Raw genomic sequence first — 17659 nt, forward strand, 5'->3', positions numbered from 1 at the left:
CAAGAGCGCGTTCTGGGAGGAGCCACAATCCCGACCCGAAACCGCAATCCCGGGAGAGCCAGAGCCCGAGCGAAAGCCAGAGAGAGCAAGAGAGGAAGAGCCCCTCATGGATCTCCTGCCCATGGGGGACAGGAGATGGAACAGCCCCTTGGCAGAGCCAAATGCCCATGGAGCTGATCCATGTCAATATTCCTCAACCCCTGAGATCTTGCACTTGTAGCCTAACAGAACACAAAGTCCTTCACTTCCAGCGACAAAAATGCAAACACAGGTGTGTTCTCAGTGTTTCTCTCATAACAATTCCCAGGCTGAAAAGCAAAACACAGCACTATTCTACCTACTAAAAAGAAACCCAGCCCTGTTCCAGCTAAAAACCAGGACAGTTGTCAATCATGTACACATCCATGGCACAGCTCTATCACTATTCAGAAACTACCATCCTATCTATTTCTTTTAAAGCCACCTCAAAAAGACTGAATGCAGTGGTTAATTCTATATAAAAGGACATGTTACAGAGAAAAGCAATATTACTGTGTTTTCTTTCACAGCAAATGAACGCTCCAGACCTCAACCATGAGCTGTTTGGGGTTTTATTCACTGCAACAGACAAGAATAGCAAGGTCAAACCTGCCAAATCACTCCTTCTCTGCAAATCAGCAGCTTCCAAACACCGAGAAGCCACTGAGTGCAGAGAACACTTCAAGCACACTGTTACTTGCAAATTTCATGGCTTTTTTTTCACTTCTCAGAAGTTGCACTGGACCGCAACTGCCAACAAATCCCATTGCTTCAGTAGACCTTCCTCTAACAAAAAAAAACCAAACAAATTTTTCAAATTCATATTTCATATGGAATAGGACCATTTAAAAAGTACAAAAGCACAAACCAAGGTACCACTTCACTAAAAGCCAACACATCCACTAACAGCAAACTCCAAACAACTTCTATGGTAACTGCCACTTCCCACACCAATGACACATATTTAGTAGGACACAGGAGAGAGGTAGCACAGAACCTATGGTATGTGACAGACTCGGATGAAAACACTCAGATTAGCAAATCCACATACCAAAAAAAAGAGGAGGTTACCACAACTGCATCAATATTTTCAAGGTGTTCACATCTATATGCTCAATGCACATATTTAATTAAGCAGCTAGGTTTGGAAAATTTGCCCAGCTGCATGAATGTGCTCCCATGTTTGTATGCAAAGCTAAAAAAAAATAAATCAATTGGATAACTGCACAGGCAATTACACATTTACACGCTCAGTTAACAAGCCTTCGCTCACAAAGTACATCAAGTCACACAGGCTCTAACTGGAGCCAGAGAAGAAGGATCTATGGATGCATAATCAGTTGTTTTGTAAGTGAAAACAGTTACATGTTCTTCTGATGACAAGTAGGCAGGATTTATTTAAGCAAGGCAGAGGACAGGAGAAGAGGAAATGGTCTCAAGTTGGACCAGGGGAGGTTTAGATTGGATATTTGGAAAAATTTCTTCACTGAAATGGTCATCAAGCATTGGAACAGGCTGCCCAGGAAAGCAGTGGAGTCTCCATCCCTGGAGGGATTTAGAAGCCATGTAGCTGTGGTGCCAGGGACATGGTTTAGTGGTGGGCCTGGCAGTGTTAAGTTTACAGTTGGACTTGATGATCTTAAAGGTCTTTTCCAGCCACAATGATTCTATGATCAGCACAGCGTGGTCCATATACTTACATACTCAGGCACCCAGTGTGAGACTCAAGCAGAGTACATTGCTCACATCAACAGAGAAAACACCCATTTTGCCATCCCTGAACCTGAAAGCAACCCATCTCCAACCTTTCTTCTTTAGAGCTTGCCAAGGCTCATAACAACCGCTCATACCCAAAGCTACCAGACCTTACAAAGCTACTAACAAGACTTAGCAAGTCAGCATTAACTTCAGTCCCACTGGAACCAAGAAATTCAGCATTCCTCCATGCTCCCCAAGCAGATCAACCCAACAGAAGCTTTCAAGACAATATGTTAAATGCATGGTCAGAATTGGGCCCCTTACAAAACGGGGTGGCAGCCGATGCCTTCTGTTAAACCAGTGGTCATGGTAACCCCTTGTCCCACACCCCTTCTGCTCTTCAACATGCTGTTGGTTGGAGCACCTCATCCAGGTTGAGGGGCACTTGCCTGTGTTGCTGATTGCTGCACAGTAAGGACTTTGTTGGGCCAGAAAAGCAAAGAAGAAACAGAGCCCGTAAATCTAGAAGCCCTTCTTGAGGCAATTAAGGCCAAAAAAAAAGAAGGATTTTAGGGATGTGAACAGACTTTATTTCTGCCTCCACACACCAGCTCTGTCAGCCCAGACACCTACACCCGACCACAAGCAGGACAGGGAGTAGATGAGCCTGGCAGGGCTCTGTCCCCAAAGCCATTTCCCAGATCAAGCCCCAAGAGCTTAACTTGTATTAAAAGTTAAAGTAAACCAGAGAGCTCAGGGAGGCTGCACGTACGCCTCCCCCATGCCCACCCTTGCCTCATTTATTTTGCATCTGTTTCCTCCAGAGCCAGAAGAGGTGGGAAAAGGTTATTTTAAAATATATAATTATGGTCATTCAAACCACCAAAATTAAAACAGCATCTGTATGAGGAGTACAGTACCTGAATTTACTTTTTATTTTTAATCTCTTAATTATCTAGGCTACAAGTCAGCACCATTTTTAAAGTCTCAGTGGCTTAGCTTTTCTTCCTGCAAAAGAAGCTGGAAGACAGAAAGGTTCAACTGCTGAATGTTTATGAAGCTCCTGAGACCATCGAAGAGAAGTTTCGTCTCCTCCACAGATGACTGCACTTTCAAATGGTTGAAAATGATGATGCAAAGGATGGAGGAGTCTCTCATTAGGCCTATGTTTAGAGAAACTTCGTTTTCTAATAGGTAGTGAGCTTTCTGAGACAACTCATCCAAGACTAAGCACTGCATTTGCTGGGGGGGCCTGTGAAGCTAAACCAGTATCACAACTCAGAGGGAAACCCCTTTGAGATTGGACACCTTGGAGGTAACCCTTCCACTCATTATCCATAAAACCAAACAGATGCTTTATTTTGCATTCCTGTGAGTATGGACACATGTACCCACGTGTAGGAGCCTGGAATCAAGGATAACACCATGATAACAACCTGCTGTTTTATTCCCCACCACTCGATAGCAGCACCAAAAAAGACTGGAAGAACAAACGGCCCATGTGCCGATACTGCTGTCAGGGTACCACGGCAGCTCTGCTGATCTCTTGTTCTTGATTCAATGTGCTATGAAAAAAACAATACAACTTCTGACAACACCAATCCAAATCACAAGAAAATTAACTTGCTTACAAAAGCCATACTTATTAGCAGGCAAAAGACGACAATAAAATCAGCTTATTAATGGAGTAACATACAAGCTTAAGTATAATCAGTCTTTGATGAACTATCTCTTACTGTCTTGACAGCAAATCCCAGCAGAATTAAGACCCTGGTTCATTAAAAAAACCAAACAATTAAGCACACACAAATGTATTTATTGAATTGGTATGCATATTCTTTAAATTACACTCATGCTTTTAGCTCTGCTTTATGGAGAAGGACTGGTTGTGCCCAGTGCCAGGTGAAGAAGCACGAGTCTTGCAATAGATCTGAACTGGGCCGAGCCCATCTCCTACAGAAGAATTTCTAAAGCCAACTTCCCTCTTTCACACATAAGCAATGATCCCAAGAACTGCATTTCCCTAGGGCCATGTTTGTTTCATTGATCAAAATTTAACCCCTTGCGCAGGATAAGACATGATCCATTAGTTGCTTTGCCAATCTGCAACTTCACCAAGCGTAAGGTCTCTCTTTTGAAAACTGTCTGCAATGGGATTTATGATTTAGAAGGTACATCTTTTCATTCATAATTCAGGAGAGTGAAATGCATCTGCATGTCCAAGGACTTGTAGTGCTGGCACACCAAGGAACTGCTGTGTCAGAGATCAAAGTTACACCGCGTGCCAGGTCACAGTGATGAGCTCCAGTATGGGTTTGCACTCAAATCATGACATTCAACTTCTTTCCTTAATGGACAAGCAAAGCACAAAGAAGTGTCACATAAGGGTATATGGTATGACCCAAACCCCCCAAACAAACCCTGTGCTTGCATGTGTTCTGTGGATAAGAACTGCTCAATGAAATGGTCCAGAAGCTCTTTCCCATTTCTACTTGCATCTATGCAGCTGAACAAATGCCTTCTTAGCACAGCTGCCGCAGCAAAGAACTGAATCTAAAAATAATCCCCTGATTGGCACTGGCTGAGAAGTGGAGAAATTAAAGAGGTAAAACAAGGATTACAGTATTCAGTAGACTCTATGGCTGTAGAGGTCTGACATCTGTGTTCTCACCCAATGCAAGTGTCCCCATCAACACCATCCCTTTGAAATGCAGGATGTAGTGTTCTTAGGTTTCCTCTCTAGACTGTCTGCATCATATGTGCCAAAACCCGATTTAACATTTAAGATGTTTGATTAGCAATGTCTTTTGGAAGAGTTAAACAAAACCATAAATTTTTAATCTACAGGTAGTGGCAGAAACCCTACTGTAGACACAGAGACAGAGGATGGGAGGGTGAAAGAAAACAACAAAACCCCCAGGACAACCAGATGCAGTAAATTGCATGATTTCTAACCAGTGTCCTGAAGACAAGCCTGACTTTCATTTCAAAAAAGGCTGCATGCCAGTCGTAGGTTAATGATTGCTGCATGTATGTGCAAGATGTAGGAAGCAAACTGTGATTTACAAGAAGCACTGGCAGGTTTTGAAGGGAGGCAGGAAAAACCAAAGGGAGCCAGGAGTAAGGAGTAAAGCAGGATAAAGCAATTGACCAAAACTAAGAACAGAAAGGAAAGATTTTTGAAGGAATGGCTAGTAGCATGACGTGAAGCTAAGGAAGTCCCAGCTGTGGTTGCAACACTGGCATGGGTAAAAGACCAGAAGGAGAACCACAAGTGCTCACAAGAACTGGAAGGGATGGACTGCTGAGACTGGGTGACCTCCAGGCAGATGCAGTGCTGAGTGAGCCCTCAAAGCCCGAAGGCTCAGGTCTGCTCCTGTTGAACAGATGAAGGCAGACAGCTGAAGTGTGCATATGTATTTACTTGTTCTAGAACAAAAAAGGTTTAAAAAAAAAAAAAAAAGAAAAAAAAGGATTTAATCTTCTTGGAACACAGCTGTCAGGATACAGTGATGCTGAAGAGAGAAAAATCAAGTGAGCCACGAAACAAAAAGAACAACAAAGCAGGCAACCACCACAAAGTGACTAGCAGAAACAACTGTGATGGAGCTCAGAGGCTGTGCTCTCAATGAAGAGTAACGCCATCGAGCTCAACAGGACTGCACTGCCACGAGACTCAGAATTAGACCTGAAGGATGAGGAATGAGGAAGAGGATCAGCAGAAGACATACCATGTAATTGAAACAGAGGAAGTTCTTTTTCTACCAAGTTTATTTCACTGCTGATTAATTCATTTCAGATCATTCTGTGTGCACTTTTCCATCTTTCAATACAAAAGCAGTTTTCAAAGCAAAGCCATTGCCTGTACTGCTACGTAAGGAATGACCCCTGGTTATTGACTGCAGACAAGGGGAAAGACCACCAGACACGTGGAGAAGCTTAACGCTACAAGCACAATGGAGAGATTATCCCAAGGAATCAATTTTGCTCCAGCAGCCCATTGAAGATGGAAATTGAAACACAGAGTCCAACTCAGCACTCAGGAGCCTCACCTAAGTAACTCTTTCAGAGTCCTGAAGTGGTTTAATCTCTCTCCAGAAAGACGCAAAGGTGAAACACAAAAGTCACATCCCTCCACTGGCATTCACTTGAATGCTTGAGGAGCAGTAACACAGGCAAGGTCTTTGGCTGGTGGAGCAGAGTGAAAGCCAACATCTGCCTTCCAGCCTTGTTCTTAGAGGTCTCCTTGGCACGCCTGCATACACGGCCTAATTTTCAGCAGGGATGCAACCCCACCACAGTTACCTGCAGTAACCTGTGTTCTCAGCACCCTGAAGCATTTCTCTTCTCTTTTTATACATAGCAAAGGTGATCTCAGTACGTGCAAGAACGGTACCTTGTAAAATGCAGGTCTGATTTTGGCAAATACGTAACAAATATAACTGCTTTCTAGATGAACGCAGCTGTGACCTCAGTGGAACTTCTGTACTTGAGTGTAAAGCTGCTGCTGCTACCCAGGAGAGCACTAGAGACACAGTTACCCAGGTACTTGATGAATCACCCAGCCCTTAACTACATTAAAAAACGTAAGAGAAAAAGAAGGAAAGGGGCTGTCAGGTCATTTTTTCCACAAAGTAGAAACAATAGAGACAGAAACAATATTTGCTCAGATTAGATTCCTGTTTGCTTTGACACGACTAAAACCTCCTACAATGAGATAAGATACTTGGCTCCTGTCCTTCACACAGACATGAAAAACAACAGCAGTCAAGAGCTGAAAAAGGGTTTATTTCTCAATTATTCTTTAGGTGAAGAGCCTATAAACATCATCTCTGTGCAAGAACTCGGCATAATACAATAAATCCTCCCCCACTTCTGGCAGGATGAGAAGTATTTGCTCAACTGCTCCTATCAAACTGACCCTTCTACAAGTCTTCTGCTACCCAACGGCTTGCCATAACCCCAACCCTCTCTTCTCAGACCCCAGGAGGAAAGCTGCTCTACAGAAGGACTCTCCTTGTTGTCTGTAAAGGCAACAAGTCTCATATGGCTTTCTGGACAGCACACATCCATCTAGAAATTTTCTACAGCAGAACCTAGCAGGAATTGCTGCAGTTTGGGCTTTGTCCATTGGCAGTAATACAGCACCTTAAAGAGCCATTTTTCAACACAGGCTGCAGACCTTTCTTTCACAGAACAAAGCAGAGAAACACCAGAGCTTAAGGCTTTAGCAAAAGTAAACAGCATCTGTACAAAGAGTTTTAATTTTCTGGAGGTAGAATTGCAAATTCCTCATACCCAGAGGAACGAAGACTTCTAGTTAATCATCGGGTCCCTTATTAAACAGACGATTAATTCTTCGTATCTCGAGCTGCTCCCAGTGGGTGAGCAGTTCTACTGCATCTAATCGCTGCTTTGGGAGATGATGAGCGTTCTGCTGGCAGGGGGCGATGGGTGCCCATGAATTTGCTATCTGCCCGAATTTCACATACTAACACACAGTAAATCTTTCTGTTCCTTCACCAAGCCACCACGTGATCAAATGCAGAGAAGGGTATGGGTACTAATGGCCAACAGTTAGGTGCCACCAAGTATTTTAACATTTTAATTCAGGGTGTCCCTTTCAAGAAAGGGTTAGAAGCCTCAAGATGACTTTGGAGTCAAGTGCTCCTTGATGGTATCCACTGGAGCTGATAGCAGGTACAAGTCTTCCTGCCAGAAGAAATTGATTCTCAGCCTCATATTAGGGTTCTTGCCTGGGACATGGAAGAGTTAATGCTCTGATGAGTATTTCAAGTCAAACAGCCTCAACAGGAAAAACTGAGGCTCATTCATGATAAGCCGCAACTGTGGTGATTGCATCCTCTGGAAACGAGAGGGGTGTGGGACTGGGCCAGAGGAGAGTCTGGTTTCAGAGGAGTTCTCCACTAGAAGACAGAAACTGCCCTCTTTTCCTCTTTCCTCACTTTTCACAGGCTGCCTACAACTGGTCAACTTCCAACTCCAAAATCATTCAGAGCTTTGAATCTCAAATTAGGTCAGTCACCTGCTTGATTACCTGTGAAGGCTGAGATATTAAATCCCTCTCCCCTCCTCAGGACTCACTCCTAGCAAGTGGAGGGGTTGTTAATTTGGTAGCCTAATTCTCCCCAGGTTGTTCATTGGACAACTGATCCATCAAAGCAAACTCAAGTGCGTGGCAAGACATCTAGTTGCTGGGTGATTACAGCAGTCGGGTCTACAACCTCAACAGATCCATCAACATCAATGGAATCTAGTCTCTTATTTGAAGCAAGGGAGATACCACCTTAAGGGCAGGAGATGATCAAAGCTAGTTGTGATGGTTTGTAACCTGATTGTTTAGGGCCACACAGTACTGAGCAATAGTGGTGGGGTTTTGTTGCCTTTATATACAGATGGTCTGGTAATTACTGCTGTCTTCTTCCTTCACGCTACAAACTGTGCCCTTACGTTCTTGCCTTGAACTCCATATGCAAACAGGCCCTTCCTGTGGCTGCTGGCTGCTAAATTGGTGGCCCTGGCCTGAATCCAGGTCTCCGTTTCTGTACGGTGCCAGCCATTCAAGGCACCTCTTATTACTATTACACTGCCTCCCCTCTCCCTCCTCCATGCTGGCTTCAAATCAAATGGAAGAATAAATCAACAGCTAGATTACTGCCCTAAGCACACACCTGCTGACACTTCATGCAGCTGTAATTGCAAAGGGAAGGCTAAGTGTATCATCAGCAAAGCCAACTTAATTAAAAGCAGTAAACATAACAGAATGTGGAGCAGAGAAAGTAGCTCCCACCAGGCAAGATGCCCTGTGTCTGGATTGGGTTTTTTTCCCAGCCTCTTGTACACACATTGATGGAAGAAGTGCTCTCTAAGCTATCTGAGTAACAATGAGAGAAAAATCACTGTCTAATTGTTTTCATCTGGCACATTTTGCAGGTTCTTGATAATGCACAAAATTATTATTATTATTATTATTATAGATTGACCACTGAGCACATAAGGGCTTACATTCAAAACCCAGATGAATAGGACAACATGTAATCTGCAAAGGAAGAGAAGTGTGTGGAAATGCAGAAGAAATTTATTTCAAAAGCCATGAAAAACAACAAACAATACAATCAGCATCCTGGGTGACCTACTGTAGGTGATCCTGCTCTGGCACAGGGGCTGGACTAGATGATCTTTCAAGGTACTTCCCAATCCCCAACATTCTGTGATTCTTCTCCACAATAAGAAAAAGAATTGACTGTTCCCACGTAGGGCAGGAACATGTTTTAAACATGAAGAAGATTAGCAAACATTTCTTCTTTAGGTTTGCATTCATGTTCTTACACAAATTCTAAATGAAAAATTAAACAGATTTAATCAACATAAACATGTACACGTGCAGCTGTCTGCTGTGAGCAATAAACTACTTTCTATGGCAGAAACAGAGCATAAAAATACAGCACTAAGGTCTGCACATGCTTTTAACATGAATTCAGGTCCTGCTTCAGAGAAGAATTAGAAGGTGGCACTCCCCTACATTTATTCCGTTCTTCACATATTTACCAGCAGCAATGGTTAACATTTCCTTCCAGAAAAATGTTTCTTTCTGGAGGTCTTTCACCTACTAGCACCTCAGTGAACAGTTCAAACATACAGACAAGGAATCCATGGCTGAGCTCCAATAAAATCAGTATTCAGGAGGTGAAAGCAGGTACAGGCTACCAGTGAGGACTCTAGAAATCATCACATCCACAAGTAGGTGTGATGTTAGGAAAGCCAAGCCTCACCTTAACTACAACTGATAGTTACAAGGGACACCAAGTGCAGCAAGAAGAGCTTCTACGACTACACTGGCAGTGGATGGTATCTATGGAAATGCTGGAGAGCAGCAGATGTCATTTCAGCAAGGCTTTCCGTGCTGTCTCCCACAATATTCTTGTACCCAAGTTTGGATATTAAATTCTGGACAGGTGGACAGCTAGATAGGTAAAAAAAAAATCTAGTTGGATGGTGGGGCTCAGAGGGCAGTGATCAACAGGTCACACTCTCCCCAGAGAGTATGAAGCAATTGCTGGTAGTACCACAGAGATCTGGACCTGAGGGACTTGGGCTTGTTCAGCCTAGGGAAGAAAAGGCTTCGGAGAGACCCAAGAGCAGCCTGCCAGTACCCAGGAGGAGGCTACTAAGAAGATGGAGCCAGAGGATCTTCCAAGTGGTTCAGAGTAGGAGAACAGATGATGGACATAAACTGAAACAAAAAGAAGTTCTGACTTGGTATCTGGAAAAACATATCCAGGACAGCCAGGCAGCAGAGCACACTGCCCAGAGAGGTTGTGCCATCTTCTTCCTTGGAGTTTTCCCAAGGCCTAAGCAGTTAAAGCCCTGAGCAACCTAGTCTGACCTCATGGCTGACCATGCTCTGAGCAGGAGGTTGGACTGGAGGTCTCCTGAGAACTACTCTCACCTGAGTTATTCTTTGATTCTCTAATCAGAGCTTCTCTCTTTTCCTCACTACTTCTCTTAGAATATCACATTATTAAATAAATCAGTACACAATAATCCAACAGAATGAGCTGAAAAAATGTTAACTCTTTACTGGATATCATCAAAACTCTTTTCTCCCTCTAAGTCAGCCAACCCCCTCCCTGTGGATGACTAAATCACTGCCCCAGTGACATCAGCCACAGCATTTCTATTGCTGTGGACACGTGCTAATCACTCAGACTCAAAAACATTTGTGCTGCTTTATAAACATGCTGCGGAGCCTGGAAAGGAGAGGATTAGAAACACGCAGGTTCCAGCATCTGAAATTTATCACCTCATGAAAAGCTCTGATGTGATGGTAGCTAACGACAGGAGGAAAAATAAATGGAGAAGATCTATGGGATTAGTCAGTCATACTGGGGAACATACCTCACCATGCAATGAGGGGGACATTCACAATCATTCTAATCACACTCCTCCTCATCAGCAAAACATACGGCAGCCTTCCCTCGCCATTCATTCCCAAATCAGAAGTGGAAAAAACAACTGGAGTATCTCAAGTGCTGCTGGCACCAGCATACAGAGGAGGTGGTTCTGCAATCTAATGCATTCACTATGTCATTATTCACATTATTGCCAAGAGAAGTATCTTGACCATCTCTTCTGCCAACTATCAGCACTTCAGGTACATCTACAATAAGGCTGAGCTGGCTTATTTAAGTGAGAGTAGGATGAGGATCCTTGTAGAGGATCAGAGTCAAGTCAGCTTTAATTCTGAATTGCTTTCTGTGCATCCACACAAGGAGATGTATGATCTAATTCTTCAAGCAAAGTCAGGGATAACTTGGCTCTCTGCTTTTCTAAAGGATAAGAATTAGACTCCAATGACTAATTCCTTTCTCCAATTCATATTTGTTTATTATTTTTCCAGGCCACACAAATAAATGTTTTGCTGAAGTAGGAGAAAAATATCTAATTGACAATATCTTGTAACACAGACAACTAGGACATGGAGAAATGGTTGGTTTGGTTAGGGAAGTAAGTTAAGAGCAGTCTTGGAAATTCTCTGTATCAACAGAAGGAGACCAATGTATGTCTTTCAAATTCCCAGCAAGCTTTGCATGATGGCTTCTGGTCTGAAATAAGCTCTTACTCACAAAGCAGAGGTAGAAAAGTTTAGAAAATGATCAATTCCTCAGCCTAGCCTTAAGAAATTGAATTATATTTGGAAGAAACACGCTTGAATTAAACTAAAGCTTACTGCTGATCTATGAAGGCTGGAACAATTATGTCCCCTGGAAAGATAATTTTAAAAAGGTACTAAGACCATTAACTATTTGGACAGAGAGATGTATCATTAGCTCTGTCAGACAGACCTCCAACCTTTGCCCTAGCTGTTAATACAGAAAGCATAACCATCAAGTTTTAAGAAAGCTTTAAGCAACATCTCTAATAGCTTTTTTCTTTTTTAAAAATAATTCCACTGGAAGACACCAAAAGAACAGTCATCTCACTGCAAGTTTTCCTTCCCAATCTAGCTGAATTTCCAGTACGCTTATTTTGGCACACTGATTTCTTATCCCATGTTCCTCTTGCTCAGCAGACATAATCTTATCTCTGTCTTTGGACAGCTGAAGTAGAGCCTTTACAGGAAAGATTAGCTCAGCTGTCTTGCCTTTAAACTTCTGATAAAAGCCATTTTATGTCACAGTCCACCGTGGATTTCTGTTACTCTGAGTAATTTAAAGAGGAGCAGGTACCTTCTAGGAGGATGTACGTACGCGGAAGAGATAAGACATATGGACATGTCAGCCCAGAGATGCCATGGTCTGAGCATGCCACACTAGATCTGTCAACAGACACAGGACTTGGTTTTTCTGAGCTAACAAGCCAACCTTTTCAGCATAACACAAAGTGTCTCCAAGAGAGACGTGACATAGTGCCAGCATGGGACTGAAATCACAGGGAAATCATTAAAAAGAATTGCATTGCAATTGACAGTCTCAAGACCAAAGGACAGACTACGTATGTTAACTGGGTAGAAAAAACCTTCTGTCAGAAAACCAGCGACAGAAAGGAACAGAATCTATTGCAAACTCATTTGATTAAATATATCTGCTTCTGATGGACTAACTGACTCCAGAAACTATAAGATAAAATAAAACCCATTTCACTACAGCACATCCCAGATCTAGATTTGCACAGAGGAGACACTCTCAGGATGAAGTTACATGTTATGCCTTTAGATGATTTAACACCTAACCATACGCTAATGGCAAAGATCCTATTCGTGCCTCCTCCCCTACAACATGCAGAGTATTCCCTTCCTCCCATTTCACCAGCATTCACCAAAAAAACCTACTGAGCTGATTCAACACTGACTGGAATGTGCTAAAATGAACAATTTTCTGTGGGACTGGCAAGCTGAATTAACTCAGTGAGGAGTCAAACAAGTGCTAAAGCAATGGGACTTCACCCTAAGATATTGAGATTGGTCTTGTGCCTCTCCTCCACCATACAGGTGTTAAAAGACAGCACAGGTAGAAGCAGTTGGGGATCCTGATCAATAGAAACTGAAATAGAAACTGAAGCTGGAGCACAGGAGGTTCCATGTAAACTTAAGGGAAAACTTTTTCACTGTGAGAGTGACAGGACACTGGGACAGGCTGCCCAGAGAGGTTGTGGAGTCTCCTTCTCTGGAGATATTCAAAACCCACTTGGATGCGTTCCTGTGTGACCTACTGTAGGTGATCCTGCTCTGGCAGGGGGTTGGACTAGATGATCTTTCAAGGTCCCTTCCAGTCCCTAACACTCTGTGATTCTGTGAAGTTGTAGAAATAACAAAGTAGGAACTGCAGACATCGATGACCTTCCTATAGTTTTGATGCATGACTCCTTTAAACCTACTGGGCTCCTACACACTCAAATACTCTCTCTCCCCTCCCTTCCACATTTCTTCACTTGTCACACGTCATCTATCCTCTGAGCTTTACCATCCCCAAAGCCTTATAGTCTTTCCTTAGTGTTTCTTCTTCCCCACTTAAACTCATAATGGCACTAACAACAACAACATGCACATGACACTCATCACCATTGCAATAAATAAACTGGGCACACACATCCCACCCCTTCCTTTTTCCATTTATTTACACTGTTCAGGAGACTGCTGAGGATGACAGGGTGCTGGAGTAACTACCACAAACACACAACTACTGCTAAGTGTCTTCTGATTGACCTGACATAGTCAATACACAACATTTTCCCCTCTATATTAAAAGATCTCCCAAACCAACCAACCAACAACCCACCAACACCATAGCCCCTCTCATAACTTCCTTTCTTCCAATGTTCAAAGCTGTGTGCAATTCCAATTAATCTCTTTGATGGACTGGAAAATAAACACACTGCTTTTCTAGAAAATAATCCATTTCAGCACACCAAGAAGACAGTAAAACTAGTTACCAAAAGGGAACCAATTAGAAATTGTCTGCATCAGACCTATTGCAGATAGCGAGCCTCCCCTTCGCACCCCTGGTTTTTGCAGGACTCTATGTATTTACCTGTGGCACAAAGAATCTGAGCTAACACTCAATACCCAAGTAGCTACCCCTTTGTATTACCAAGGGAGACAAACACTGGCTGCAAAAGCACCTGGGCAGAAACATAAGCAGAACACCGAGGTGATGAGGAATAACGTGCTCCTGAATGTCAAGGTACTGTAGGATTTTCAATTTCATAACATCACAGCTTCTGTCTCACATTGCAGCAAAATTAAATAAAATGTACTCGGAACCAAAGTTCTGTTGTCATTAGCATGCAAAGAAAATGAGATTATTTAAATTCACCCATCTGTTCTGGCCAACTATTTGTGAGTAATTCTCAATATTTCAGTCACCTGCAAAAAAGACAGTGAGCTCTAGGCACAAACGGTTCCTAAGCAGTTAATATTCAGGATCGCAGATGATTAAGCCACACAGTGTTTCATTCTTTCAGTGAGCTTTGTTACTCATCTGGCTTCCTGGCTGCTTTTTGTCTCTAGCATTTCTCTCCTGTTTCTGGCAGATGAAGTGGAGGTGGAGAAGAAAAGGGAGGGAAGTTCTTGGGCAGCATAAGGATTATAGTAATTTCCAATTCTTCAGCAAGGAAGGGGTTGCTCAGGGAACAGATGACCTAATGCTGCTACCTACTCCTCCACTCCACTTTATTTTCATTTTTTTTTTTAACTTAAGTTTATAGGTGTTTGAATCAATCAAGTTATACAACCCAGGGACAAAGTTTAGTACATTTATCTCCTTTCTGCTCCCAAATCCACAGAGAAGATACTTCCCACCCACACATTTCCTCTGCCTTTTTGTTGTTGCTGTGAGCAATTTAAACCAGAAAACTGCAGTTCAGAGAGATCCTCAATCATGCACCTACAGGTCAGTGACACTTGGTTCACACCCAAGCTTGACGTGAATGTAGATGCCACTCATCAAAAAGACAGTTATGCCACGGATAACAAATCATCCCAACTCCTTAAATTAAACAACAGTATTAGCACAGGGACAAACTTACTTCCAAAGCACTCTTGGTATTCTGCCTGATTACCTACCCTTGTTCAAAACAAAGGGAGAACTGTCCTCACAGGGCTCTACTTCTGTTTCCTTTCAGCGTTCTGAAATAAGAGCTGTTTAAGATCTTGCATTTTGTTTTCAATTGGAAAGGTCACCTGGATTGGGTTGTAAAATAAGTCTGTAGGCTTTTTTTTTTAAGAAGGAGGAAGGGAAAAAAAAAAACTGGGAAGAAGGGAAAGGGAAGTTTATTGCACCTTCATTCTGAAATTAGAAAAAGTCTTAGAAATGTTATGGAAAAGGTGGAATTAGTGAAAGAACAACACTCTAAAAGCCTACAGAATCTAATTCTCTCTTCAGCACTAGAAAACACAAATGGGAAAGTGATGACTACTTACATATAATATGTAGGATATAATCCTTCAAAGTACCAGCAATGCTTTTTGGCCTCTGTACACTACAAAGAAAAAAAAGTATGGTATTAATATTTACACAGGACAATGTACAATTCTAAGCACAAGCATCGAGTATTTATAAATACTGTGACTTTGAGCAATTAGAAAAAGTTTCTGTTGGCAAAGATTTCGCAGTCCTGACACACAGAACAACTGGGAAGTCAGTCCATCTGAATGGCAGCGTGCCCTGTCAGGGTTCAGATCTGTCACACAGGGCTCTCTCTCTGCGGGGCCCCACAGCTTCCTACGATTCACGACCAAAGTCAATAGATTCAGTGCAGACACAGGATCCAGCCTCATGTGTTCCCCAGCAGAACCAGTGTTTTAAAAGACCAGGGAGAACTTAAGAACCCATCATGGCTGTAGGCACTTAAGAGACCTCCAAGGCATAACTGGTTTGATGACGCTATGCGTATGGCTACACAGTAAATTCAGTAATTGCAGGGAATTATTCATCTTTCTGGAAGTCTCTGGTGTGCAGAGCCAGGCTTGGAAAGGAGCAGAACAGAGGACCCATCCATCCCATCTCCTCTTCCTACAGCTTGGAAATGTCTCCAAGTGTTCAATAAAATACAAGGGAAAAGGAAACAGCTTTCTGCAGCCCAGGGGTATTGTTCTCTTTTGCAGATTGCCAGCGTATCCTCGTTAAAGGACGGCGACAGGCATTTTCTCAGCGTGTGTGTGCGCAGGCAACGTGGGAAGCGCACATCGTCACGGGTCCTGCCAGAGCACAGACGGCAGCTCACAACAATAGCAGCGCTTAAAAAAAGAAAACCAGATGTCAAGCCCAAACTCTATTATACAACACACAAAATATTTCTCCCTATCCTGCTGACAGCGCTAGCATAAAATGCCGTCTTCATTGCAGACACAGCTCCAGGAGCTCCACCACAAGCTGCATTATCTGATCACACACAGCCAGGGTGCTGTGGGACACCCTCCACAGAGCAGCAAGGAATATCTTGCTGGGGGTTTTAACAATTCCCTCTGCTACTCACACCTGACACCTGATGTCGGAGAGCGCTCGGCACACCAGCGGTGCTTGGATCATCCTTCATGTTCACTTGGCAGCTCACCTTTAAATAATAGCTCGTATAAGTTTATTAGCCTCCCTGAATCCCAGAATACTAAATGAATTCAGTTACGACAAAGACAAAGTGTTTTTAGATCCCCGACTCTCAATCCTCATGAATAAGAAAGGCTGCAAGCTCTTTAATGAGCATCTGATGAGCTAAATCACAGACAGATCAATTACAGCCCATGAAGACAAACTGCTATGGATTAAATTGTTAAGACCAGTACAGGAGACTGGGGGAGGAGGAGGAGGAGAAGATGCTTTTGATGCATGCCATCAGGCCTTTCCACTAATACCACAAGATCATGCCAGTCTTCAAGATGGACAAGCTTTAGCTTCTGTTGAAAGGAGTGGAGGTTTTTCCTCGGGATAAACACAGCAGAAGCCTTGTTCACCTCTCGAATCGATGCTGCGGTTCAGGCAGTAGAGGCAGGAGGGCTCTGCAGCTGCTGCTGGAGCAAGTGGAGTTCAAAGATCTATCTCCACATTTGCCCTATTCCCCCTTATAACCTCCTCCTTCAAAGCTTCATAACCCTTCCTTCTGAACCTTCCCATCAGCTTGCAGTTTCCTCTTACTCTAAAATGAGAAATATGCCAAGTTTCTCCCTGTAACTCTCCACAAACACATATGCATTGTCAACCCAGCAGGTCTGCTGCCAAGCCCGTGAAAAATACTTCAGCTCTTTACCTTTGAAGGCTGCAGATGAGCAAGTCCTGGCTAAAATCCCAGTGCCTACAGATTGACCCCTTGGGAAGCCTTATTTCAGAGTCCAGCTTGGGGTGTACACCATTAAATGTTTTTCCTTCCTGCTTCTCAACCAATATGAGTCACTGTTTACCTCAACAGCCTTAAAGCCTTCGTCAGTCTGGAGCGTTTTAATTGATGTTTTCCCAGCAATGTTTCTGTGCAGTTGGAGCCTGCATACGCTTGACAAGTGTAAAGGAGACATTTATATTCAGCACTCATTCTGCTCACCCTCCTCTTTGTATATTAATCCACTTTACAAGTTCTAAAATGAGTTGGGAAGATGCCTCCTTCCCACATCTCCCAAGTTGTAAAATTTCTCTTTCTACCTCTTAATAACTCTCTGTTTCACAGAGCCAAGATGCTTACTGCTATCACAAGAAAGGCTCCAGCCTAGGACATTTTTGCCACTAACAGTTCCCTCTAGCTTACAGGGATTAGATACCTGCACTAAAAAATTCTTTGGAGCACAGAATTTGCTTTTATATCAGTCCCAAAACAGTAGGTACCAATCCCAATTCTGCCTTTTTTATTACCACAGCACTAGGAATACAGCACGGCAATGTGTGCTCGCAGCCCAGAGACCAACCATACCTTGGGCTGCACCCAGAGCAGCGTGGGCAGC

General features: G+C 43.0%; 1 protein-coding gene across 1 annotated transcript in view; it reads right to left on the reverse strand.

Annotated features, from left to right (window-relative positions):
- Nucleotides 1–16265, reverse strand: part of VOPP1 (VOPP1 WW domain binding protein) — a gene marked incomplete at its 3' end in the record, with an annotated part of 19385 nt that extends 3120 nt beyond the window's left edge. The window contains exons 1-2 of the mRNA XM_029083830.1: nucleotides 16215–16265; nucleotides 15158–15216 (exon numbers count right to left, since the gene is read on the reverse strand). Coding sequence (XP_028939663.1) covers nucleotides 15158–15216; nucleotides 16215–16265 — 110 coding nt within the window. The remainder of the gene's footprint in view (nucleotides 1–15157; nucleotides 15217–16214) is intronic.
- Between the last annotated feature and the right edge of the window lie 1394 nt (nucleotides 16266–17659).

The sequence above is a fragment of the Antrostomus carolinensis genome, unplaced genomic scaffold (assembly GCF_000700745.2).
Source record: "Antrostomus carolinensis isolate BGI_N321 unplaced genomic scaffold, ASM70074v2 scaffold40732, whole genome shotgun sequence".
NCBI lineage: Eukaryota > Metazoa > Chordata > Aves > Caprimulgiformes > Caprimulgidae > Antrostomus > Antrostomus carolinensis.